This window comes from Nyctereutes procyonoides, unplaced genomic scaffold, assembly GCF_905146905.1.
Source record: "Nyctereutes procyonoides isolate TBG_1078 unplaced genomic scaffold, NYPRO_anot_genome, whole genome shotgun sequence".
NCBI lineage: Eukaryota > Metazoa > Chordata > Mammalia > Carnivora > Canidae > Nyctereutes > Nyctereutes procyonoides.
This window is the reverse complement of record NW_026575145.1, coordinates 11,080,687-11,106,715: the sequence shown is the minus strand read 5'-3', so window position 1 is coordinate 11,106,715 and position 26,029 is coordinate 11,080,687. Positions and strand designations below refer to the sequence as shown.

The window sequence follows — 26,029 nt, the reverse complement described above, 5'->3', positions numbered from 1 at the left end:
TGTGTGGGGGGGGGGGGGCAGGGGAGGGGTCAGGGAGCTTCTTGACCAAGAGAAGCCCAGTATGTTCAATCTTTCACACAAACCTCAGTCCTAGGCTCCTCTTTGACATCGCAGTCAAATAATTTGCACCCAATCCCCAGGAAGAAATTGCTGCATTAAGAATCTTGGATTCTCAGGGGACCTCTGCGTGGCAAAATACCAGGCGGTGCCCAACAATAGGTATTTGGGGTCAGACCAGGGTGAAATCGCTATCAAGTCAAACCGCGAGATTTTGAACAATTGAAACAAACAAAAAGACAAATTCAAGTATTTCTAATTGTAAGACTTTTTGCAAGAACCCGATTATAAACAGTTAAGGGTGTTTGAATGTATCTGTATCTCTTAAATCCTTCTTACCTGTAAATTTGAAGTTAGACTGTGGCCCCAACCACAGAAGCCTGAAAACCTGGAGGTGGCTCTTCATTTCAAAAAGCAGAGATGACCATTCATTCTTCTGGTTTCTTGTCACTTACTGGCCCAAAATCTGGGCCCAGTCAGCTTCCGTGTAGGTAGACCAGAGCCATACACATCCCCTGGGATTGTGGGAGGATCAACAGGAATCCTTGTGCACAAGAAGTAATGTTATGACTGTCTAGTATCCTTGAACCTAAGCAGTCCAAACACCCAGGTTCTAAAGATGTCTCCCATCTTGTTTTTAATTTTGATTAGCATTCTCCACAACCCATATTCAAAATGTGATCAATTTTGGCCGCCAAAAAGAGTAATGTACACTTTAGATTAGACTTGGAGTGATCGAAAGTGAAAATTCAGAAGTAGGCTGACTCTCAGGGCGGCTGGTAGCTAAACAGAAGATGGGGGAATTGCATGTAGGTGCAGGCTCGATGTTCAACTTTCTTGGGACCACTCTCTTTCATTAAATAAGACCCTTTTGCTGCGGTTCACTGGTTGGGGGGGAAACCGGCAAACCGAGGCATCAAGTACCAGCAGTCCAGCACCGAAGCTGAGCGCAGCGGCGCGCAGGCCTCCAAGGAGAGCGCCTCGAGCCAGGCAATCTTCGATGTTGGCTGGGAGCTGCTTAACTTCTCCGCGAACCGTGTGCGGCCACAGCCAGGAGCCTGCGTGGCTAGAGTTTGCCTCCGCGCTCCCGAAAGAACCCACCAGAAACTGCGTTGGGGGCGGGGTAGTCCCAGGGGCAGCAGAGGGGTCTCCACCTGGCGGTCACAGTGGCCTCCACCTCTGGCTCGGTCTCCCCTTCACCTCCTGGTCTCTCGGATCGGCCTACGGACTCACACCTGGCATAGGTGTGAGCCACCTAGCATAGGCTGGAGTGAGGTATCATCCTCCTGTAATAGCGTCCATCTCCAGACAGCCCCGGGAGGCCCGCAGGACCGGCTATTCTAAGAATATCCGCCCCCACACACACACCTGACGGTGGCCCCCACCTCTCACCTAGAGTTCTAACTTCAGTTCGGAGGCGTCTGTTCCCCCCTCCCGCCAAGTTCCCTCAACTCCTTCCTCCTTAGTCTCTCTATTCGGACAAAACGCTTTCATTTGCTTATTCAGCATTTTTATCAGCCTGATTTTGTTGTCTGTTTGCGCTGCCGCCGGAAAGGTGTCAAACACCCATTTTCATTGTATTTAGTCACCCAGGTGCAGAGCAAGCTTGAGAGAGACAGCGGAAGAACTTTCCCGGACTGCACTGTCGCTCAGCAGCCCGCACCAATCACCACGCGGCTTGGCCTCGGGCCCTCCTCTTTGAGGGCGTGTCCCTCGTGAGTGATAGACGGAGCCGCCCGGCCCAGCTCGGGCCAGCCCACGTTGCTGCTTAGATTGAAATGCAGAACTCTAGCCTCTTTCATCGGGGCACAGACTTCCTTTTACTCCTTCCTTCTGCTCTCTCGCCGCCTCCTCCCGGGAAGAAGCGGAGGCACCGGCGGTCCGGGGCAGCGGCAAGCCGGGCCACTGAGGCTGTGCGAAAAGTTTCTTTTTGGGAGTTCGGAACTGGGGCCCCTTTGGTGTACTGCTCGGAGCAATGGGTGAGTGGCGGCGGGGAACGCTGTCAGAGCCGGGAAGGGAGGGAGGGAAAGGGAAGGCGAGGGAGGGAGGGAGGGAGGGAGCGCGAGGGCGCGCACCGCTGAGCGCTCACACTCTTCTTATTGACTTTGCTCGTGTTCCTACAAGTTGTTAGGAACGCGCTAAGGGTCAGGGCGCACGGCGGCAGTTCAGTGTGTGAACGCTGGCTACCGGGTTGCTGTTGATGCCATTTTCTGATCTTGAAACAAGGGAGCGGTGGCATCAGCAAGCTCTGTAGCCTCGGTGGCGGACCAAGTTTTGTTCCACATAAACTCCCATAACTCAGAACAGGAAAAAACAAAACAAAACAAAACAAAAAAACCGAACCAACTGTAGTTTCTCGTAGACCTTGCCTAGCTGCGCCGGTCCCCAGGCCGGGCGCTGGGGCTCAAGCGGTAGCGGCCCAAAGACTTTTAGCGCCGAGCAGCCGAGAAGGAGCCGGTTGCAGGCGTCAAGACTGATTTCCCCGCCTGCTTCGGAGGCTTTTGAGCACTTGGAGCGGCCTTGCTTCTCACCACTTTATTTGCTTGTAGTGGCCGCAGGCACCACCGGAACGGGGTGGGGGGGGGGAGGGAGGGAGGGTGTCCGATTCGACCTTAGTGGTTTGGGGCTGTTGGGCAAGGCTCGGGGACAGTAGGGTTTGGGAAAAGCCCAGGTTCCTCGCCGGGGGTGGGCGCATCTACCCAGCCCTCTGACGTGGGCGGAGGCCGAGTGGTAACCCGCTGTCCCAAACTGCCGGTGCGCGTCCCCGCGCGCCGCGTGTTCGTTTTGCAGAGCCAGCCTTTGGGGAGGTGAACCAGCTGGGAGGAGTATTCGTGAACGGGAGGCCGCTGCCCAACGCTATCCGGCTTCGTATCGTGGAACTGGCCCAACTGGGCATCAGACCGTGTGACATCAGCCGCCAGCTACGGGTCTCACACGGCTGCGTCAGCAAGATTCTGGCGCGCTACAACGAGACGGGCTCGATCTTGCCAGGAGCCATTGGGGGCAGCAAGCCCCGAGTTACCACCCCCACCGTGGTGAAGCACATCCGGACCTACAAGCAAAGGGATCCTGGCATCTTTGCCTGGGAAATCCGGGACCGCCTGCTGGCGGACGGCGTGTGTGACAAGTACAACGTGCCCTCGGTGAGCTCCATCAGCCGCATCCTGCGCAACAAGATCGGCAACTTGGCTCAACAGGGCCATTACGACTCGTACAAGCAGCACCAGCCGGCGCCACAGCCGGCGCTGCCCTATAACCACATCTACTCGTACCCCAGCCCCATCACGGCGGCCGCAGCTAAGGTGCCCACGCCTCCCGGGGTGCCTGCCATCCCCGGCTCGGTGGCCATGCCCCGTACCTGGCCCTCCTCCCATTCCGTCACCGACATCCTGGGCATTCGCTCTATCACCGACCAAGGTAAGGGCTCGGGGGCCGGATGTGTGGGTGTGCAGAGCCTTCCTCCGCACCCTCGCTGGTGTCTCCGTACCTGCGGCCTCGGCGCCCGCGCCTGTCCCACCACCTGAGGCTTTTTCCTTTCGAAACTAAGGAGTCCTCCCAGGGGGTGTCCTGATCTCATTAACTTGAAATTCATGCCCTCTGTTTCCTTGCCACACACAGTCTCCTGCCTCATCTCAAACTACCAGACCCATAACATCCCCCCATCCCCAACACATGGTTCGCATTTTCCACCCTCCCCCGCCTCTCGCGCCGCGGCAGCCTTAGACCCGCTCGCTCGCTTGGAGAGCGCGGCCCGGGTCGGACTTGGGGCGCAGCCCGGGAGGCCTCAGCCGGCGTGGGGCTGCCGGCTGCAGACACCGCTGCGGGCGGCTTGTTTGGGGATCAGATGCGGCCGCGAGGAGTCGGGCACCCTGTGGAAATTGCAGTATTCTTGGATTCTGGCAATCAGGCCAAATTTGCTCAGGCAGGAAGTTCAAATGTCACCTAATTGGTTTCATTCTTATGCTTCACTTCATTTTCCTCGGAAACCGAGGTCCCCAAGTTACTACTAGTAACTTGCATGTTGCTGCATTGCTCATTCTGGGACTAATTTTCTGCTTTATTTCTCTCTCTCTCTCTCTCTCTCTCTCCTCTCTCTTTTTCGTATCGCTCCCACCCCCGGCCTTTACCTTAGCCGACTTCAGTATGTGTATATCTTAGGAAGTGGCACCAACCTCCCCCCCCCACCCCCCGCAGGGATGGAAACAAAATGCGTGGTGATTTCATCTTGTCCTCTCTTCTTTCCCGTTTTCCCCAAGCCTGCGGCTTCCCTTTAGGGTCCCCCGTCCTTGGGAATGCTTGCAGACATCTAGTACCTGCACGTTTTCAGCGGTGCCACCCCACTCTTCCTTTCCTTTCTCACCCTTGACCTTGCGGTGTCTTGAGTGCCTTTTCTGCGTGGGAAGAACGATTCCCCGAGCTCTCCCGCACGGTTGGGCTTCCGCAGACCAGAGCTTGTTTTCTTTTACTTCATAATTAACCAAAACAACACAACAACAGCAGCAAGGAAACTGGCATTGACTTCTTTCTCGGTAGGGGGGGGGGAAGTAAAAATACCCTAGACACAGAATCTAAATAATATAGAAATAAGAGCCTACCGTTTTAATTTCATAGCCGAAAGTTTAAAAAGTGCAGGGGGAAAATTAAGTAGGAGAAGGTGGTGGTGGTGGGGGGGAGAGTTCCTTTAATTATTTCCTGCCTTTCTCTGTTGCCACCACATTGGTACAATTATCTTTTTAAGTAATTAAAGCAGAGCCCTGATTTCTCATCTTCTTGGATGCTGACCGAGCTTACAAGACTCTTCTTCTAGGAGTTCAGTTTTGTCTTATTCAGAGTTGGTTGGAGCTTTAGTTGGAGAGAGTTTGCCCTTGATTTATAGGATAAACTGACCTCACTGACATTTAAAGGAAGCCCCTGTTCATGGGAAAGTGTGAGATCAGCAGAAATGGGGGCTCACAGGGGGATCTCAATTTCTTAAGATAACTTCAGGCTTGTGCCCACCGATTGCCTTTTGTCTGGGAAGGCAAAGAGAGATTGGCAGTTCTTTGCCAAAACACGGTTTCCTGGTGCAAATTGGAACACAATCTGATTCTTTGGAGAGGGGGAGGAATGGGGGGGGGAGAGTTGAAAAGACAACTGTGCTTCCCTAGGGGTCCTATAGTCAGACCAAGTATCAGCTGGAAAAGTAGTGGATTATATGGAGATGAGCAACTCTTCATTCTAGATGTTGTGTTGATTCTGGATGCCAGCTTTAAACGACCCGTTCTCTGACATATCTATGAATATAAAATGATTATTTCTAGAAGTGATCATTTCTACAAAATGATTGCCCTTTCAAAAGCACTGTGTCAGATGGAAGTATTTAAACTCAAGTTGTGGTGGCTTTGTCAAACTTCAGTCCTCCACCCACAGGTCCCAAAGACAAAAAAACACATTGCTCATAGTCTTCAAATATCTTTTCTTTAAAACTGCACTTAGTCATTTAAGGATGGCAGTGATTCAAGAGGCACACTTCTAGGTATTGTGGTCATCAGTTTACAGCATATAATTTTCTTTATATCTCTATTAAAAAACATAAAGGATAACTGACAGCTTTACTCCTTTTTCAAAACACTTAATTCTACCTTCATTTCCTTAACTTTTATTTCATTAAAAAAAAAAAACCAACTCCCTCTACAACCTTGCCACTGACACTTGGTGGCATTTACTGCGGTAACTGTAGTCTTTATTTTTTAAGTTATGTGCACATAATCTCACATATTTAATGTGTAGACATAGAGCATTAAGGGCAGTCACATATGAATTACGCACACACAAGACAAACTACGCATGTCTATTTTGCGTGTGTATTGTGGGCATCATGCAGTTATTTGTTTGCAAAGGACTTTGCAGGTCTTTGGTCTCTGTTGACCTAAGTGCGAGATCCCCACAGCGCGGCGAGCCCTTTTCTGGATGTCTCGGAGCAGCAGCAGCACAGGCCAAAGACGGTTAGGCCAGGGACGCTCCTCTCTCCCCTTTCACTGCGCCCGCACCAGTCCCTGTTTCCTGCCTCCCAAGTCGACCCCGGACGAGGACTGGGACGAGCGGCGCGTCCAGCTTCGCGTGTTCGTTCCTCGATTTAGGAAAACTCTCAGGTTCCTTCCATTCGCTTCCCCGGGGGAACTAGGAGAGGAGGAGGGAATCAAAAGCTTTTGAAAAAAAGGGGGAAAACCCTTCCCGCAGGCGTGGGGGAGAGAGAGCCGGGAGAGGCCTACGCCGAGGGGCGTGAACTGCGCCGCGGCCCGGGCTGGGAGCCGCCGAGGCCGCGCGCGGGAGGTCGGGGGCAGGGGTCGGCGCCCCGGAGCTCGCCGGTCGCGCCTTCGCGCCGCGTCTCCGGAGGGGGCGCGCGGGTCGGCCCTCCCGCTTGACGCCTTCTCCTCCTCCCCAGGCGTGAGCGACAGCTCCCCCTACCACAGCCCCAAGGTGGAGGAGTGGAGCAGCCTGGGCCGGAACAACTTCCCGGCGGCCGCCCCGCACGCGGTGAACGGGCTGGAGAAGGGCGCCCTGGAGCAGGAAGCCAAGTACGCTCAGGTGAGGAGGCCACCGGGTTTTGCGCGACGGAGGACCCCGTTGCTTTCTGAGCCTCGACCAGGGCAAGCCCCGGCCGACCCCCCGCCGAAGCCGGGAGCCCATTCCGGGTCGGGCGACGCGGGCCCGGGGCCCGGAGCTTCCAGGGCGCAGTTGAGGCCTCGACCCCACCCCCCCCCCGCCCCCGCGGTGGAAGCGCCGCCGGGCCTGCCGGGCCTCCGCGGCGCGGGGAGGCGGCGCCCGAAGCCCACCCGGCCGCTCGCTCGGGCTGGCGAGCCGGGCGGGGCGCTGCCGCGGGGCCGCGCGCCGGGCCTGGGTCCTCGGAGCGGCGCCCGCGCCGGCGGCCTCCGTGCCCGCGAAGCGCACGCCCCAGGTCGCGGCCTGCGGGTCGGGGGGCGGCGCGGCCCTCGCGCCCGGCGGTCTCTCGTGCCGCGGCTCCCCGAAGACAAACAAACGTGGCTTGCCCTGCGACAGCGAAGAGAGGGCCACCAGATAAACCTAATAAAGTTACCATTCCCCGATTAAAGGTCACGGCGTAATCTCCCAAGGGAGGTTTGTGAGAAAACCTCAAATTATACGGACTGGCTGTGGACCGTTTAATTTTTCTTTCCCTCCGTCCCTCCCCCGACTCTGCAGAAGAAAAATTAAAACACTCGTGTTTTTATTCCCCCTGAGGAAAACTAAGCAACCACCACCACAAAAGCCCTAGAGTTTTGAGTCTAAATTCATCATCATGATGGAGTCAGGGGTTCAAAGCTCTGAAACACACACACGCACACGCACACACACACACACACAAACACGGACCTGACCTGAAGGCAGCCTAAGGTTTCTAAGCGGATCTGCGTAGATTTGCGAATTTCTTAATACCAAACTCCAATTCCAAAGCCTCAAAATACCGTTTTCATTTTATTATTTTGAAGCCGTAAAACTCCTATGTTTTCTTATCTGTCAAAATTAGCGTTTTACATGAAATGTAACTTGTTGCTTTTATTCACTTGGGAAAAAAAAAATCCTAATCCTATTTTCTCTAACAAACCCCATTTCCACTTCCTTTTCTCTCCCTTATTTTGCTAAAACAGAATTAGATACCTATAAGTAACTCTCCCATGACAAACATCCCAAGAAATAGCAGCAAAGAAAAAGAGGTCCCTCTCCTGAGTTTGTTTCTACTGTAAACAATGCCAGGGAGAAATTATTATTATTTTTAAAGATTTTATTTATTTACTCATGAGAGACACAGAGAGAGGGGCAGAGATTTAGACAGAGGGAGAGGCAGGCTGCTCCCCGCTGGGGAGCCTGATGGGGACTCATCCCAGGACCCCAGGATCACCACCTGAGCTAAAGGGGAGACGCTCAACCAACCTAGGTATCCCCCAAGGGGAAATTATATGAAAGTTTGCAACTTTCTTTTATAAGAAGCCCCCCATTCATAAAGAAGAGGCAGTGTGTACAATGGTTAGGAGCTCCGATCTTCTGGCACCAGTCACTAAAGCAAATTATTTAACCTTTTAGCACCTCCATTTCTTCATCTGTAAACCCGGGACACAATAGTCCTAACCTCAGGAGATGTTGTGAAGATTCAATGAGATAATGCAGCCCTAAGGCTCATAGTAAGCACGCATTAAATAGTACCTGTGGTTATAAATGGCGGTTGGAGATCTTTTTTTAAAAAGAAGCATTTTTTTTTGTGTGAGAATATACTTTGTTCAGAGAGCTCATAGTCAAAAAGCGCCAAGGCATTTTGTTACAAACAATAGAGGATTGTTTTTAAGGCACTGAGCAGAGTAGCAAGCATTTAATAGGTGCTCAGGAGTTTTTTATTAGGTCATCATTTGTTGGAATAACATCAGGAAGTATAGAGTCGAAAAATAGTTTTGAATTCTTACATATAGTTGATACACCCGGTTTATTTATGAAGCAGTGTCATAATTCAAAAATCTTTGATTATTTCATTTTTTTCTCTCTTCAATTATAGATCTAGTGTTTATACTCATTTAGAAATGGTTAATTTATACACCTCAAAACCACACTGACCAAGTTAAAATAAAAATAGAACGCTGATTCAAATAATCTACTCTGTATACTTTGGCCATTTATATCGATTACATTTAAACACTGATATTATATCACTAAATTATGAGATTTGTAAAGGCAAGTAAATGAGAGACATAAGTGGCTAAATAAGTATTGTTCTAAATACAAGACGACAGGTTATATATTTTTTTTCCAGAAGAAAAATATCTTAAATTTGGAAACTTATTTTTTTAAAAAAGATTTTATTTATTTATTTGAGAGACAGAGAGAGAAAGACAAAACAAGCAGGGGGAGGGGCAGAGGGAGAAGCAGACTCCCTGCTGAGCAGGGAGCCTAATTTGGGGCTCCATCTCAGGACCCTGAGATAATGACCTGAGCTAAAGGCAGACTGCCTGTGCTACTCAGGCACCCCAAATTTGGAAACTTCTTAATTGCGGTATGCTAATCTTCTCCATTGCCAGGTAATAATATAATTCAGATGATGTAAAATTTCAAAACTTGAAAAGTTTCTAAGTACAATTAAATCAGTGGTTTCTCTATTACAATTATCAAAATAGACCTTAATGATGAAGGTGTTCTAAGTAGGCACAGAAATTTAGGCTGTGTCATTTTTGTGAGCAGTTTTGGAATTTAGACCTTGATTTCCTTGAGGGTAAAATTCTATACTAATATTTGCTCATAAACAAGAAAGCAGTGATAAGGTATCTCATATAGATATATAAGTGTCTCATATATATGCATATATATATGCACTTTCTCTTACAAATATTCAAAGGGCAGGTTTATTTTTAAAAATCATTTTTAAAAATGTTAGCATAAGTACACTTTTACAATCAAATGTAAAGTTAAGTAACATTTCTCCTTATTTGTATTATGAACAAAATTTAAAGTTTTCAGCAAAAGAGATTCTCAAAAATTATGCACATAATACTTTCAGGGCACTTATAATTTTTGTTAAATAGTGCAACATTATATGAGCCTAGTTTCAATTTAGTATATAGAGGAGGAAATTGAGAATTCAAAATCATAGGAATTAGAGCATAATCTTTTCCCAGAAGACACCTGTAAAATTACCAAAGGGACTGAATTGACAACTGATTGTAGGTACTAGTGATTACCGTAATCTAGAGATTCTATTTTCAGCTTAAATGCAAAAAAAGATGACTGATCACTAGTAATTAGAACCTTATGCACATTTCAGCTATAGACATTACCTATCTTTTGTTTTTTAAATACTAATTTAGAATATTCAAACTTGTCTTACTGATTAATATTACATTGAAGTCAACATTTCACATCGCCATGCAGAAGTCCTTATTGTCTACCGTTGAGTATAGAAGAAGAGGAATACTTATTTGTTTTGGCTTTTTTCACCTGCATTTAATATTGGGCTAGAAATCCTTAAACTCAAAAAAAAAATCCTTAAACTCATCTAATTCTGAATGGCAAACATTCTCTGTTTCCTAATGCTGGTTCTCTTCTGTTGAAAGCATAAAACCTCTACTGAATGCAATTGCATGGCAAAAGAGAAGGCGGCATGTGGTGGTGGAGGAGGATTGGAATATATCTACTCTTTTTCATGGTACTTAGTGAATTAATGCTTCATTTTTTTTAAACAGTTTATAAATAGTTGTATTTTTTTTAAATTTTTTTTATTGGAGTTCAATTTGCCAACATATAGCATAACATATAAATAGTTGTATAGTTCTTGAAACATTTTCTACAATTGGGCATATTTTCTCAGAAAAAAATATATTGCATATCTGGTACTCTAACTGAAGTAATCTGAATGTTAGATTTATAAGCTTGTAGTATCTTCATATTTGGGTAGTATATGTTAGACAGCTATTTTAATATAACATAAGCTACAAATCGAGATGTCAGAGATGGGGAATAGTCTATGCAAACTTGAACTTGAAAAAGTTTAACATTAAACAAGTGAAAATGATTGGATTTGGAGACAAATTAATCTGAAATTTTTATGAAGCATTTATTTGTATATTGTATTTGAAATAAAGATAGTATTTCAGAATCCTGAATATAATTTTCTAGTGCATTATTTTAAACTCTGGTTGTCCTTGCAGACATACCGTTCTCATGAAAATATAAATGAAGTTGCACTGGGTTTTTCATCATATGAAATAAAAGTTAATTTTGTCTCAGATAATTTATAATTTTGTAGAGAATCCAACTGTAGGCAAATGCCAATAGAGACACTTTGAAATTCATGATGTTATCTATTATGAAAAACATTCCTTGACCTGGGTTGCTTTTATCTATTAGTGTCTTAAAATAAGATTAATGATTATGTAGTAGTAAAATGTGTCATATAAAATACAAAAACAATTTCAAATTTTTTCAAGGCTACTTTAATTTTAATATTTTAGAAACATAAAATTTAGGAAAAAATTCAAATAGCTTTCCATTATCTAAAGACATTTAGATCTGCAGTGTGATAACTCAGCATAATTAAGATCTTTTTGGATGAATGTTGAAACCATATTGACAACCGTCATTTCACTTTATTAGATTTGTTTTATTGGTCATTGCATAGTGAATTAAGAAGGGCAGAACAACAGTCAAACAAAAAGATTACACCAAAAAAAGAAAATCTGGTTTATTTTCAGATCTGAAACATTTTCTTGCTAAGATGCTAATGATATGGAAGCTGAAATTCTAGGTGAAGCACATCTCTATTTGTGGCTAAGTCTACTCTACTATAAAGCCAAAGTAAACTCATTTTATCGTAAGGGGAGGACTCGACCAGGTAGAGCTGATGAGTGGATGAAAGACTGTGGGTAGAGGACTTGGCACTGCTATTTGCATTTTCTTCAAGAGAGAAAATGTTGAGTAGACAATTCCCGGAATGTGAAGACTACTAGTCTATAACTTGCAATTGCCAGACAGTTGTCATACCAGTTTTTTTTTTTTTCCGTGGTGAAGAGTGTTTGGATATTAATGCATTTCCATTTTCGGGGGGGTGGGGGGTGGGCGGGTATAGATGTGGATAAATGGAACAACCATAAATCAAATAGTGAAATGGCTACGTTGGAACTTATATTTACTTTTTCCAACAGCTTTATTCATTTTGCTTACTTAAAGTGTAACGCCAGTTCTGTGATAAAGGGTGCCCAGTTTTTCTGTTGTTGTTGTTTTTCTTTTTAAAGCAAGAGTATCACATCTTCTGCCTTCAAAAGGCTGCACTAACTTAGGTATACAAATGATTTTGAAAACCTGTGATGTGTCCTGTTTTATGAGGATATTGAAATGATTAAGGCAAACTCCTGTCCTCAAACTGTTTATAGTCTAGCTCTCTGCCAATTCAGCTCCTCAACATAGTAATTTAAAAACATATTTTTAAAAACTGGCAAATCTATATTTCTAACATTTTAGAAGAAGTAAAGTGAAAACTCATGCTTTTCATTTAAACTGTAACTAGACATTGTATTTCATGTGTTTTTTTCCTAGACAGTTTCCTTTAATGCCAGTAAGATAAAAATTTGTCTTTTTCTAAAAACATTCAACAAAGCAAGTAGCTTACTTTTTCCAGGGTATGCAATTTGTCTACTTTATTTTGTATTAGTAAATCTCATTCTTAAAATTAGTTAGAAGAGAATTTGCTTCAGGGAGCCTCCTTGTACAGTTCTCATGAGGAGAGGATTCTTCTCATGGCTTTTATGGAAGATACGCATAAAAAAAGGGGTTGATGGATTGAAGTCTTATTTATGGAATCTTTAGGTAAAGTCATTTTCAAAAATGAGATTTCCATTACATGCCCATTGCTGGGGTTTCATTTGGAAAATTTGTTTACTCTTCTCTGGGGATTCCATATGTTGGTTGATTTATAAATCATATTTACAATCCAATTAAATAGAGTAATTTAGCATGTTTGCTCCCACTATATTTATGGTGTACATTTGGTAGTCTCCACTCAGCTTAACTAGCTTTTCAGATTAATTACATGCCCTTCACTGAAAACATTAAACAGATTTGGGAAGTTTAAGTCATGTACTCTTTTACTGGAAAGAATAAACAAACATCAATGCTACCTGTAGTTGTTTTCCTTTGTGGTGGAAAGTTTTACTCATTCAGTGATTGCTTCATAAATAACAATTACTTTATCCGTAGAGATTTATATCTTTTACCAATGTCATGTTTCAAAATTAATAGTGAGAAAATTGACAGGTTTATTGAGTTACTAGAATGAATGAATGGTGTAGGTGGCAGGTACATTTTAAAGCATGTTTGTCATCTCATCTTGCTTATGCTGCTTTTTCTAAATTTCTAAATCTGAACTTTAAAAGTAAAAAGGAAAATTAAGACAAAACTTTTTCACCCCGGGTCTGGATCCTAATTTAACCTGAGGGAAAAACTAAGACTTATTTTTATACTGTTTAAAGATTTGTGGTTTTTTTTTCCTTTTTTTTTTCTTCTAAGCACACACATTTGTCTCCTCTTGCCTTTTTCTAGCAAGATAAGGATATCAAACCTCTTGAGCATCCCTTCTTACTCATCCTTTCTGCAATACAGAGGGGACTGCATCACTAAAGTGACTCTAAGTATGTTGTAGATTTTAGAGAACTTTGAAATATTTAATACTAATAGTAATAATAACATAAAAGCAAATTTGGTGCCTTAAGTATGAGAAATTGGGCATATATGGAAAAAATTAGTATTTATTTTATGCTCCACAAACAAATGCAGTCACATAATAAGTTAGGCACCTGAAGGTAACACAGGCCTAAATCCAGCATTCTTCCTTCCTCTAAATCCCAGGAGCATTATATAGAATGCGAGTCCAATCCAGCCTGGTTTCTCAGGGGGGACGTTTCAGGGCAAAAAGAAGTGGGTCCAGGTAAGGGGATTGCAGGCATTGCAACAGAACAGCTGAAGAGCTCCAAATAAAGGAGGTACATCAAGAAGCAATGGTTCCCAGGGCAAGGGGGTATGGGGAGGAATGGGAAGATGTTGAAGCAAGTGTTTTAGAGGAAACTGTAATTGTGGATGATAGAAAAAATACAAAGAAAAGAAAATGGGTAGGAAAAAATTAGCTGTCATGAAAATTAGAATTCATCAACGCAGTTTTTGGCTAATAGAGCAGTTTCTTCATGTATAATATTAAAAGTTTAACCTTATGTACCTCTAAAGTGTTGAGCAAAGGTTTTAACTATTTAAAAATAATTTTAATCTTAACATTCTTATTTGATTTTTAGTGACATTAGTGTCAGCAGCACAAAATATTAATTAATCTTGAATGGAGGAGGCCTATACAGATACAAATACCTTTCTATAACTGGACTAGAATGTGTTTTTTTTGAAACTAATTTCTTTTTTTTTTTTTAAGATTTTATTTATTTATTCATGTGAGACAGAGAGAGAGAGAGAGGCAGAGACACAGACAGGGGGAGAAACAGGCTCCATGCAGGGAGCCTGATGTGGGACTCAATCCCGGGTCTCCAGGATCAGGCCCTGGGCTGAAGGCGGCGCTAAACTGCTGAGCCACCAGGGCTGCCCTGAAACGGATTTCTTATGGGTTTTTTGGAAAATTCTACACAAACATGATTGGAACTATAATTTCTATGCAATGCTAGATTTCTTTTGCAATTTGATAGCTCTCCATCTTACTCATCTTCTGAGAGCCTTAGAGTATGCCTCCTTGGAACCATTCTCTGATGAGTCATCCTCAGAAATGGGGAAAATATATATATAATATATATATATATATAATATATATTTTTTTTTTAGAAGTTAAGAAACAGAATGAGGATCTAAGAATGAGAATAGCATTCTAGAAGGAGAAAGAATATTTTACAAGGTGTTATCTCAAAAGATGCTCTAGTTTTATACTAAATTGTGTATCTTTTAATTGTCCTGGAAATGGAAAGGCAGGAAAAGATTTGCTACAGAGGATCCCATGTCACACTGGAGTGATAGCTTCTTTTAACACATGACCACTTACTTGCCAATTGGCCCAGGGTAAATGGCTAAATTCCTTAATCTATATTCTTGTGTATAAAAAGAGGATACAATTTCATTTATGTTTTAAAGTGATGTGAAATGATTTCTTTGCTAAAAAATAGAGCACCATCCTATGGGACCGTTGAAATACATTTTAATTTCAATTGAACATTATGTTGTAATCATTATATATTATCTTGTCATTATTATAAACCCAGTAGTTTATAATGAGTTACAATTCACCAGTCTTCATTATTCCATAAAATATGTTGGCTATTTCTTGGTGCCTGGGACATAGGACATACTCAAGAAGCCTTAGTGTCCTTTCCCCTTCCTCATTTTTCAAAGAGCAGACACTTTGATAACCAGAACAGGTGGTATGTCTTCTACCAAGGACACTAGGTTAACCCCTCTACTTTTATTCTTATTTTGTCAGAAACCCATGAGCAGTATTAAATCATACCCATGTGTTTATTCTACTCTGTGTATTGCTCTAAATTAACAAAATCATTTTTGAGAACCCACCATTGCATCTCATAGATGTGGAAGTAAAAATAATAAACAAATGAATTAAATTAGAAAATAATTTCCATGTTGCAATCCAAATGGAAAAAAGCATCTAATTAACATATGTCTGCTTTTCTTACCTCTAAGGATTGAATCAGTTTTACTACTAGCAATTCTATTATTTACATTACACTCACTAGGAATTATGTTGATATGTTAATTTATTCACATGACTACCAGGGAAAGGATTTACTATTTATTTCTAAATAATGCAGAAATTGAGGGAAAAAAAATAAGTTGTTTGAAGAAAGATGCCAAGTGTTCATGCCAGAATCGGGATTAGAAATCAGGCTGTTTTTGTTGTTGTTAATAGTAACAATACCAACAATAATTTATTGGATGCCAAGAGAACACTGGTTTCTAGGCAGAATCACTTGCCAGGGCTGCTGCATTTTGTTTGCAAACTAAGATTTTACATTTAAATTCATTTCAAGAAATTTATCCATGTGGCTTTAAAAATTCCTATCACAGGACCCCAAAACCTTGCAAACCAGTTTTCCAATTTTGAAACCACACATGTGCAGTTATTTTATATTCTAAAAGACAGTTTCCTTTTTGATAAAATAGCTCTAGAAAAAAGATCCCCAGTCTTTATTTAAAAACTCTTGCAAGACAACTGCCTGATTTGCATGTCCTTTGTCCAACACGCATTTTCAACATGACATTTTAAAATCTAGCCCATGTTTTATTTAACAAAAGTTGTGCTCATTTTTAGTATCTAAAGTGACAGCTTACACTCTGTACCCTTCTTTGCTGGAAACGAAAGCTACACCAACCAGGCCCTTCACAAATGCTTCAACAAAAGAGCCAAACAAAACCAAAGTACAGGGAAGGTTGACAAAGGCATTCGGATAGCTGATCAAGCTTCTGAGAGTATTTAATCACCATTAATTCTTTCCTCACCCTGTATTTCCTTCCTATAATTCCCAATAGCAAAGCAAATACTGTGTATTTTCATGTTGTAGTCTCCTCAAAACCTTTGTGGAAGGAGTAGTGTCTTTTGGCATTATGTTTAAGTAGCAAGGTATGTATGGATGCATTTGGAATGTAAAGATCGGATCTAAAAAAATCAGAAAGTAGAGTCAGAATATTGCTACTACCACTCAGAACTTACATTCTGCCACTTTCTGCGAACCCGTGAAATGTCAACTACTACAATGTGGTAATTTTCACCTCTTCTCTTTTCCTACTCTTAGGCACCAAATGGCCTACCAGCTGTAAGCAGTTTTGTGTCAGCATCCAGTATGGCTCCTTATCCTACCCCGGCCCAAGTGTCGCCTTACATGACCTACAGTGCCGCTCCTTCCGGTTATGTGGCTGGACATGGGTGGCAACATGCCAGCAGCACCCCACTTTCCCCCCACAACTGTGACATTCCCGCCTCGCTGGCGTTCAAGGGAATGCAGGCAGCCAGAGAAGGTAGTCACTCTGTCACGGCTTCTGCGCTCTGATGGGAAATTCTGTCCGCAGCAGCTTCACCCCGGCTCCCCTCCGCAACCCTCCCCCTCTTCCCGGATCCCACCCCTCCTGCCCTCCCGCCCCCAAAGCTGGCTTTACGGACTCACGTCCTTTGTGCTGGTGACACTTAAATATTTCTTGCCATAACTTCTCTCTTACAGAAAACCTGACATGACTTTAGGATTTGAAAACAAAAGCAATCTTAAGGATTGAATGAGACATTTGTGTTGCCCACACACTGTTTAACGTAGCAAAGAAACCTGCACCCCTCAAAGGGCTTAAGGAACTTTTAAAACTAGTCTTTGGTAAAACCACATGTGTATATTTATTCTAAATCAACCTGAACTTTTGAAACGTGCAATTGTTGAGATTTTGCAAAATCAATAAAGGAAACTACATATAGAAAAAAAAGTTATGCTATACCCTCTAATCAAATAAGGTGACCAAATAAGCTTTAATTCATCATTAGGAAACTAATCAATAATTGACTTATTTGAGTGATGCTTTGTTTATTTTTAAGAGATGACCTATTTGTTGCAAAATATAATGTATAACACAAGCAATATCTGAATTTAGCTCCTCCTGGTGTTTTGACTTGGTTTCATACAATAATGTTTATATTTCCTATTAGTTTGTAAATATGGACTCTGGATGGTGCATTTGTGTTTTCATCCCGTGGGATATTCCCTCTCCCTCCCACCTCTATCTATTTTTTTCTTTCTTTTTGCAAAGGTGACTTTCTGGCAACGTCTTTGTCTCTGTTTGGTGGTGGGCTGCTCGGGCTCCTGGACCTGGACTTGCCCCAAATTTTGTGTGTGCAGTGAAGGCTTCAACATCTTATGAAGGACACTTTCTTTCTACAGCAGAGGACTCAAAAGCAGATTAAACAAGCCAGTCTCCCATTTTGTATCCTAATCAAACAACACACATGCCAAGAATATAAAGACATGAGGGTGGAAAATATCTGAACAAGAAGGCTTTAAAGGAAGTCACTTAGAAACTTAAGTTTAATGTGAAACGCTTTGCAAAGACACTTAAAATGAACTTTATGTTAAGAAAAACCACTGTGAAACTAAATTGTACTGTTATTGTTGGCTTACCTGTGTGTTCAGCAATCTCAGCCCAAAATTATGTTGTAATTTAAAGAAAATGGAAAATTCTGCTCTAATGAATGTAAAAATGGCTTGCTGTGAAGTTTACATTGTTGTACAGAAGCATATTTCACATGTAGGTAAACTGGTGGTGGTATTAGAAATACAAATGCTATTTAATTTTTTAAAAAAATTCCCTTTATTCATTTCTGGAGATACAGGACATAGTTTAGCTGATAAGTCTTTCTAGACCAATTGGGTTTTCACTTTTATGTTTAATAGTAGAGCTGTGGGGTATACGTGTGAGTGAGCGTGTGCTATGTGTTTTTAAAACAACTGCTTTTCTTGGGCAAAACTCTACAGTTTTTCTCTTCTGTTTAGAAAGTTCTTCCTGCTTGGCAATATGTAGGCTTGAAACTACACTTTAAAAACATTGGTACAATTCATCTATTGGAAAAGTAATATATTGTGGGTTTCATTGTTTTTTAAAAATATTTTTTGGTGTTGATTCTGTGCAATAATTAACAGGGCACATCACTAGATGTGGATGTTAAAGATGCATTCGTTAGGTGATCTCGATTTCTTCTTGTCTATGCTGTGTGTGCACAGTCTACATGGCAGTCCAGTTCCGTCACATTGGTTTCATGGCTTCATTTAAAACTCAAATGGCTAGATGAGGTAGGTTTTCAGATCACTAGCATATAAACAGTAAGCAGATTTCTGACACATGAGTTATACTCGAGGAGTTGCTTTTTTCAAGCAACATATCTTATAGAGAGAGCTTTGAATGGCATTTATTTCTAAAGCAACCAAAATTCAGTGCTACAAACAGAGGATTATAACTTCAGGAGAAGAATAAGCAGAAGGAACAGATGAACTCTCAGGGCCATAGTCTTCCTTTGATCTTCTAAAACTCCTATTGACATCTGGAGTTCCCAGTCTGGTGAGAAAATAGACTATAAACCAAACGGAACAAAGATACCAGTCCAATATTTTGGTGGAGACTTTAAAACCATACCATACAGGCACTCTCCTGCCATCCAGAAAAACTGACATAAGGTATAGAATTGTCCCTTATCAGATATTTTTGTGGATGGCTACTAGGAGTCTTTAAAAAAAAAATATATCAATCATTTGTAGGGAAACACAATGAAATATTATTTTCTTTAAATTAAGAAATCTCGTTATGCTATTTATAATTTTTTTCTTGTTCTTGTATTTTTAAAAAAATACTAATATTAATGATATCAAGATTTTTTTTTCTTCTCTTTTTCCCCCAGGTCTTTTCTTAGCAACAGTGAATTCACACGGAGTAACTTAAGAAAGACAACAGAAAGCTAAAACACAATTTGCTATTCAAGGCAAAATATGATTTAAAGCTACTTTTACAAATAAGAGAAGGAAAATGGGATGGGGTATGGAACTGGGATTGTTTGATTTTTAAATGTTATTATTATGGGCTAATGTTGACATATTTCCTTTGTTTCTTAGGGGGTAAAAGTGTTGTTTTTAAACTGGCAAATGCACTCTTCAGAGATCCTTTTCCATCCCATTCACAGGGAGAGGTTAAAGGTTCAATTTCATGGCCTCTATCCAGGCAGTGCTCTCCCTCACAGGATGCAAGAGCATTACCTGCAAGGAGAGAATGCAGTTGTACAACAGACATATTCTTATTTCTCTTGTTTTTTTTTTTCTCCTCCTTTAAATGACCTTCTTATGGAATATTGGGCTGAAATATAAGTTAAAAAACACGTTGGAAAGGATGTACAACCGAAGGCTGTGTATGTATATACAGTATGTCAAAAAGCCTTTATTTTTATACTTCAAATGCTCTAAATTAATAAAAAGTAATAATTATCAAGTTATCTTTTATTTTTTATTTTCAAAATGCTTTAGTGACATAGCCTCATGGTAGAAATATCCCTTAGCAGTAGTTAAGAACACGTATCATCTAGAGTGTGCAGACATTTTGTTGACTTTAGCTACCGAAGTAGCATCATTTCAGGATGCAAATATAAAATCAAGTTTGGTTATACCAGTGCCAAGGAGATATTTTTAGAGTGCATGTTAGTACAGGAATCTTTGGAAATGCTAAGAATGTACTTCTATTTTGAAACATTTTTCCTTTCATAATGCATATTTTAACAATGCAGACAGTTGACTTCACACCTGAAGCTATCACTTGAAACTAATAACTTGGAAATGTAGTTTTGCTCTAAACATTCTTTCTAAGAATGGCATAGGTAAGAATTCTGAACAAAGATAGCTGGATGCAAATACAGACCGCACAAATGGGCCCAAGGAGTGGTTCCAATTTGTGTTTTAACATGAAAATATTTCAGCAACAAAAATTGTTTTCAAAGGGAATTATGTGAAGGAAAATAGTTCAATATAATTCATGTGTTCTATTTGCCATAAAAGACTTCACATATCAGGATTTAAAATATGACCTGCTTTAAACAACAGTACAAAATATAAAGTGGATTTGGGAAAATATAGCTGTGATGTGTATTATTACTCTAAAGAACACCAACAAATTTAAATTTTGACATAAAATGCAGCATTTTAAAAATGCCATTTTAGTGTACTTTGAAAACATTTTCCTTGTGCCTTTTAAATATTATTTATGGGAGAATTTAATTACTTATAAAAACTACTCAAATTTTGGCTTTTTTTTATTACTTTAAGCATTTCTTGATCTCATGGGAAAAAGAATTATTAATACAGTGCATTTTCATATTGAAGCAGTATAGGAGGAAAACATCACAAAATTTATATAATTTTTGTGAAATCTGATTTCTATACTATTTTCTATGTTCAGTTTACATACCTGATTACTTCATACTATTTTTTGTCTCACAGATTTATAGATAGGGCCAAGAGTACAGTCTCAATTTGTCTAGAGAGAATTTCTGAAGTATCAAAATAGGTTTTGTTCTTGAATAAGCTCTTTCCCCTTAATAATTGTATATAATTGTGTAATTATAATGTATAAGCACATCAGCTGAGCTGATAGTCCCTCCTCATGGTGCTGTATGCCAGATATCCATGATCTCAACCTTCTAAGGCAATCACCAGTTCTTCTGAAGCCATGAATAGGTGTATTCATAAACCAGCAGCATCACCGCACCACCTAGAAAAGAAAAGAGCTGGTTTTTATCTAAAATCCTGCAAAACAGTGTTCCTTTCCCCCACTGGGTTTCTGAAGCTGTGAAGTCCCATAGGCCTATCAGGCAAGGGCTGTTTAGACTCATCAGGCCTTGGACTCTAATACATAGATATAAAACTACTGTGGAAAATTCTCAGAGCAAAATCAAGACCATCTTGAGCCTCTGAATACATTTTTTCCCCATGAGTTTCTGTAACTTTCATCATTTCTCATCAGATTCTTTTTCAGGCACTTTTAATTTTTAAAAGTAAATAAATATAGACACATTTAGTCATGTAAGGGCATGTGGCGTTCCTGCAAACAAAAACCTTCATATTTTTCATATGTGGGCAGAGGATTTATCTTTTTCGGTCCATAATTAGCACTTCCCTAGTTGCATTCAAGAAGGAAAGCTCTGAGAAGGTGCTTGATAGATGAATCTGGTTTTCTCCTATTGCCTTCAAACTGCATTGCAATGTGAAAAATAGCTTCTGAGTATTTAAAAAGATGTGTATTGCAAAATATAGCTAGCTTTCAACCTCCTTTTGCTTTTATTCCTTTTATCTGCCTCAGATATGAATGGATTGCACTTGAACATTTGGTAGTGGGGTTTGGGTGTCACGGACCACTATTTGTCTTAAAAGGTCAGCAGGACTATGATACAGGAAAAAAAGCACCAAGATTGCAGAATACCTAGAAATCGGAAGAGGCATCAACATGTGGATGATTTTGTGTTCCATGTGATCCAGTAAGTGGCACATGCCCCATGCTCTTTAATATAACCTATATTATCCTCTCATGTCTGCATGAAAAATATTACAAAATCAAATGGGGACAAGTATCTTGAGCATAACTTTAAGAAGACTTGGCCTCATGAACAGAAGATTGACTTCTGATGAAAATAAATAGAACTTGATTTTGATCTTAGTTCTTTTGTACACACTGCTGTGCGTGTGTGTGTGTGTGTGTGTGTTTTAATCTGCAGGCCACACATGTTTGTGTAACCTTATACCAAAGATAATTATCTGCCTGTAATTTTCATTTTTAACCCATGAAGATACTCTATTAGATCCCTCTCAGCTTCTGTAGCCCTCTTGGCACTCTGGCAAACAAAAAAAGACCCACGTACAGAGGTTGTTAATACCTATGTAATTGCTGTGTTTACTCTTATTAACTGTTCTCCATGTAAGACAAGAACTTGCAGAATTGGGTTAGTTTGCAGCCTAGCGATATTTGGAGTTTAAACCACAGACTTCAAGAGCCTCCTTTCACAGGACATGACTGGTTGTTAGCCACATATAGCTGCTGAGGCTGTTCTAAAAAGAAGATGGGATGCTTCCCACAATGAAGGATGAAAATCCCAGATTTACCCTTTCTTTCATTTTTTTTTTACTCTTTCTCTTTGAAAAAAAAGTCTTAAGTCAAAGGTACCTTTCTCTTTCTCTTTCTTTCCTTTAAAGTTGCTGGGATTTGCATGTTTGGAGGACTTACATGTGAGTGTGGGCCAGGTCCCTGAAGGAGATTTCCAGTCATTCACATTTTTGTTTAGCCTGGACAGTCCATTCACAACAAGCCTTTTCCTTGTATTTAACACCACAGCAACTCAGGACACCTCATGCAAAAACATTTAAAAAGCCAACCAAACATTTGCAAGCCTCTAACAAAACTTGGGGTCAGATTATTTAAGACTTTTGGATTAAGGTTCCACTCAATTACTGTTTTAGATAAACTCTCCATGATCACCACTCTTTTTAGGCCCATCGCCTCCTGAGAAAGCTGGGTTAGGGTCATTCCTATGATTTTCTCTAATACTAGGTCTACCAGCAGGGTTTTACTGTGTGGTGAAGGGAAAACATATACCGGCAGAGAGAGTTGCAACAAAATCACCAATATTCTTTGTCATTGGCTTCGTTTTATACCCATTGTTTTTATGCCAATGAGTAACAGGAGGCAAGTCCAAATCTCAAACGTGAAGCAAAATCCATGCTTAAATGTCTAGAAAGGTTAGGATAGATGGACTGGGAATTGTGGAAGTGTTTTCTGAATACATGAAAGCATGAGCTGTCCCCTACCTCAGGTTAGTAGAAATGCTGGCTCATTGGGCTGAGATCCAAAGGTCAATGTGCCCGGTGTGAGTGTGTAGGGCAGGAGGACAGTGGTGTTAATAGGGAGGAATGGGAAGGGGAAGCTTCTAGGAGAGGATACCAGGACGCCTAAGTAGATGAGTATGGCCTGGTAAAAAGATACGAGAGGGCTGGTGCTTATTCTGTACTTATACACAGGGTGCTTATAACCCAAGACTGTTTGCCCAGGCGGTTGGGTCTGCAGCAGTTATGTTCTTATCTATTTACATAGAGGCAGCTGACTCTCCCTGTGGGAATGGCAGCCGGTTTTTTATGGGTTGGCATCCGGAGGTAAGGCCCTGAGCCAGGAGCCTCCACCATCGTGCTGACAGAGGCCAGGAAGGTGAGTGCCAGGCCGCAGCGCCACCACTCCCTGGATGGTACATTCACAGCAACCCTCCCAGGGGACTGTGAGGACAAGTGGCTTCTGATGTTTGTGGAGGCAAGTTACCCTTCTTTTTTGTTTTTGAAATGAAGTTGAGGCGGGAACAAGAATGAACTGGGGGGCACCAGGCAAGTTTTCTCAGGCTGGTCCTTCCCCCACAGCCAGAAGCCACTGTATGTACATCTTCTTACTCACTCAAACTCCAACTGGCTGTTGGATCCTCTCCTATTGACTTAAGCTGGGCTTTGGCTCCCATCAGCCTCCAACAAAGTCTTTAAATAGTACCTTATAAACAAAGGTGGCAAACATTTCTAATGGATGCCTTCAGTATCTTGAATACTCCTAGACAACTTCATATTCTCAAGGTTTCCATCTTTCACAGTGTGATAAACTCACCATGTTGCTGATAGACACAAATCAGAAAAAAAGACACTAGAACAATAAGGAAGGATATAAGTAATAAAAACATCATTACCTGGTCCAAGCCTCATAATCTTGGGAAGCAGGCCTTTGTACAAAGCTAAAATCCTATAATAGGAAGGGAAAGAGCAACATTCTTAATTCTGAAGATAGAATGGAGTTGTATCTCAGCTTGATTGAGATGCTGACTCAGCATCTACAAGAAAATTGATTTGGAAAAAAAAAAGAAAATTGATTTGAAATCACGTGTATCCTAAACAGGACAATACCTGGTTACATATTTTCTGCACTAAACTGGACAAAGAAAAAAATAAACTGGACAAAGAGAAAGAGTTAATGAATTCTTTATTGCCCAAGCTATGCTGAGTTGATCGTGTCCAACCAGAAATATGATTTTCCTCAGTGAGATGGCTTTTGCACTGAACACAGATCTTACTTTTATGACAGCTGTGTATATGGACAAAATGACTTTTGTAATTGAATTCAAAAGACCACAAACTCGGTCTTCATAAAAGAAAACATGATAGAGTTTAGATCAAAATAATAAAATATTACTTGTTTACTTGAGAATGAGATCTGAGTGAGGAAGGATGAAGAGACAGATGTAAGACTTAAATAAAAAAAGCCTAGCAGAAAAAAACATGCACTTGAGATTTTTCACAGAAAACTACCTTCACAGAACTCTTATGTTTAATTCTCCCAGGAGAATATGAGGAGGTGACATTTTGGCTAGATTTACAGTTCGAAGACAATCATTTGCCTGCGCCTGCATTAACAGGGTGTATTACAACAATATTATGGAAACTGACAAGCACAAGGGTCATCTTAGCATTCTAAGACAAACATGCGGTGGCAGACTATATGATGGTGACCCAAGGTTCTGGATGGTGTAAGAACATGTTGCCAGTATTTCATCATTGTGTTATCTCAAGTTTGCCATTATTCTCTAGAGCTTTACACACACACACACACACACACACACACACACACACACACACACACAATGTAGGAGGGCTTAATGGCTCTCACCAAAATTGAAGTATGGTATGCTTTTAACAGTATTTGAATCCTGCACATTTATTAAAATAAGAATGTTGTTACCCTTCTTCCTGGTAGACTGTTGCCATTGTTTTAAAACAGGTTCTGTACTTGATCTGTCCAGGAACTGGTTGAGGCCCTTGAATCCTACTCTTGGCAACATCAAAAGGGATGTTAATGACTGAGGCTATTGTGCCTGAGAGAAGACCAATCCCAAATTTTCTCAAAAACTCCAAGGTTGGATCCTAAAAGAAAAGAAGAATAAAATAACAGAAAGGGAAGCGGAAGCCCCTAAATTGGCTAAACACTATAAAGCAATATGTATTTAAGCAGAGCATTGCACTCTCCGGCACCCTCCTGTTATTCCAGCGGAACACATTAGGATTTCCTAGGCTGGAACTTGTTTTCTTGACAATCCCATTGGCTATGTTTTTACACATGGTCTAAATTGCTGAAGTACACATTTCCTCACACAGGATTTATAAACACAGTTCATAAAGAAAGACTGGTATGGCATATGGGGATGATTTGTATAATTGGGCTTCACAATGTACTTAGTATTACTGTATCAAAACAGGAGAAATCCAAGCACACTATTAGCTAATTGGCCAGAATATTTTACAAATGACAGCAACTTCCACCATGAAGCCTACTAAAATGCTCATTTGTGTGTGGACCCCCAAATGTTAAATTAAATCAAGGCTACTCTTGGTCTGCTGCTATTCCCCTCCAGGTTTTTTGCATTTATTTTCACGTGTAGCTGATCCACTGTACTGAGAAGTGCTAGCTTCCTGTTATTAACAAACCAACTTGGGGAGTTTGCAAAACAGCCTGTGACATTCTGTGCATTATGAACAGTAGTAAGTTACTGGACTAATTGGCTGAAGAATTTACAACCTATTGTTCCTGAATCTTATTCTTCCTTCATGGCAAAGGAAGAAAAGAGAGAGACAGAGGTACAGAGAAAGGGGTGGGGGTGGGTAGGGAGGTGGGGGAGATAAGAGGAGGTGTGGGGGGAAGAGAGAGAAATATTTCTTCTTTCCATTTGAATGTAGGTCTTTCACTTTGGTCTGATTTGATTTTCCACCCCTCCCTGCTCTGCTTTCTGACATCAAAGTATTTAATTAGGTCTTATGTGGGAGTCACTTTCCTTCAGCCTATTTTGTGCCTAGTGAGCTCACAT

At 41.4% G+C, this 26,029-nt stretch overlaps 2 protein-coding genes across 6 annotated transcripts in view; one reads left to right on the top strand and one right to left on the bottom strand.

The window, feature by feature from the left end:
• The first annotated feature begins 1,858 nt into the window (after positions 1-1,858).
• On the top strand, positions 1,859-19,378 carry PAX9 (paired box 9). 2 transcript variants are annotated; one of them, XM_055309281.1, is made up of 5 exons: positions 1,859-2,036; positions 2,848-3,474; positions 6,482-6,624; positions 16,380-16,602; positions 19,013-19,378. In XM_055309281.1, exons 1-5 carry the CDS (start codon positions 2,033-2,035, stop codon positions 19,051-19,053), a joined length of 1,038 nt encoding a protein of 345 aa, XP_055165256.1. In that variant the 5' UTR covers positions 1,859-2,032; the 3' UTR covers positions 19,054-19,378. The 2 variants fall into 2 exon arrangements, with proteins under 2 accessions (XP_055165256.1, XP_055165257.1); XM_055309282.1 differs by having other exon boundaries at positions 16,380-19,378.
• A 144-nt stretch (positions 19,379-19,522) lies between these two features.
• Positions 19,523-26,029, bottom strand: part of SLC25A21 (solute carrier family 25 member 21) — a 473,454-nt gene continuing 466,947 nt past the window's right edge. For 3 of the 4 annotated variants that reach the window (XM_055309283.1, XM_055309285.1, XM_055309286.1), the window contains 4 exons: positions 24,910-25,091; positions 23,864-23,916; positions 22,372-22,492; positions 19,523-20,865 (listed from right to left, as the gene is read on the bottom strand). In XM_055309283.1, the coding sequence (XP_055165258.1) occupies positions 22,410-22,492; positions 23,864-23,916; positions 24,910-25,091 (318 nt within the window). In that variant the 3' untranslated portion in view covers positions 19,523-20,865; positions 22,372-22,409. The remainder of the gene's footprint in view (positions 20,866-22,371; positions 22,493-23,863; positions 23,917-24,909; positions 25,092-26,029) is intronic. The other variant, XM_055309284.1, reaches the window with a different exon arrangement.

Excerpts from the sequence above, each read along its gene's own strand:
- PAX9 (XM_055309281.1), top strand. Across the intron at positions 6,625-16,379 it reads AGGAAGCCAAGTACGCTCAG|GCACCAAATGGCCTACCAGC; the intron begins GTGAGGAGGCCA and ends TCCTACTCTTAG. Across the intron at positions 16,603-19,012 it reads AATGCAGGCAGCCAGAGAAG|GTCTTTTCTTAGCAACAGTG; the intron begins GTAGTCACTCTG and ends TTTTTCCCCCAG.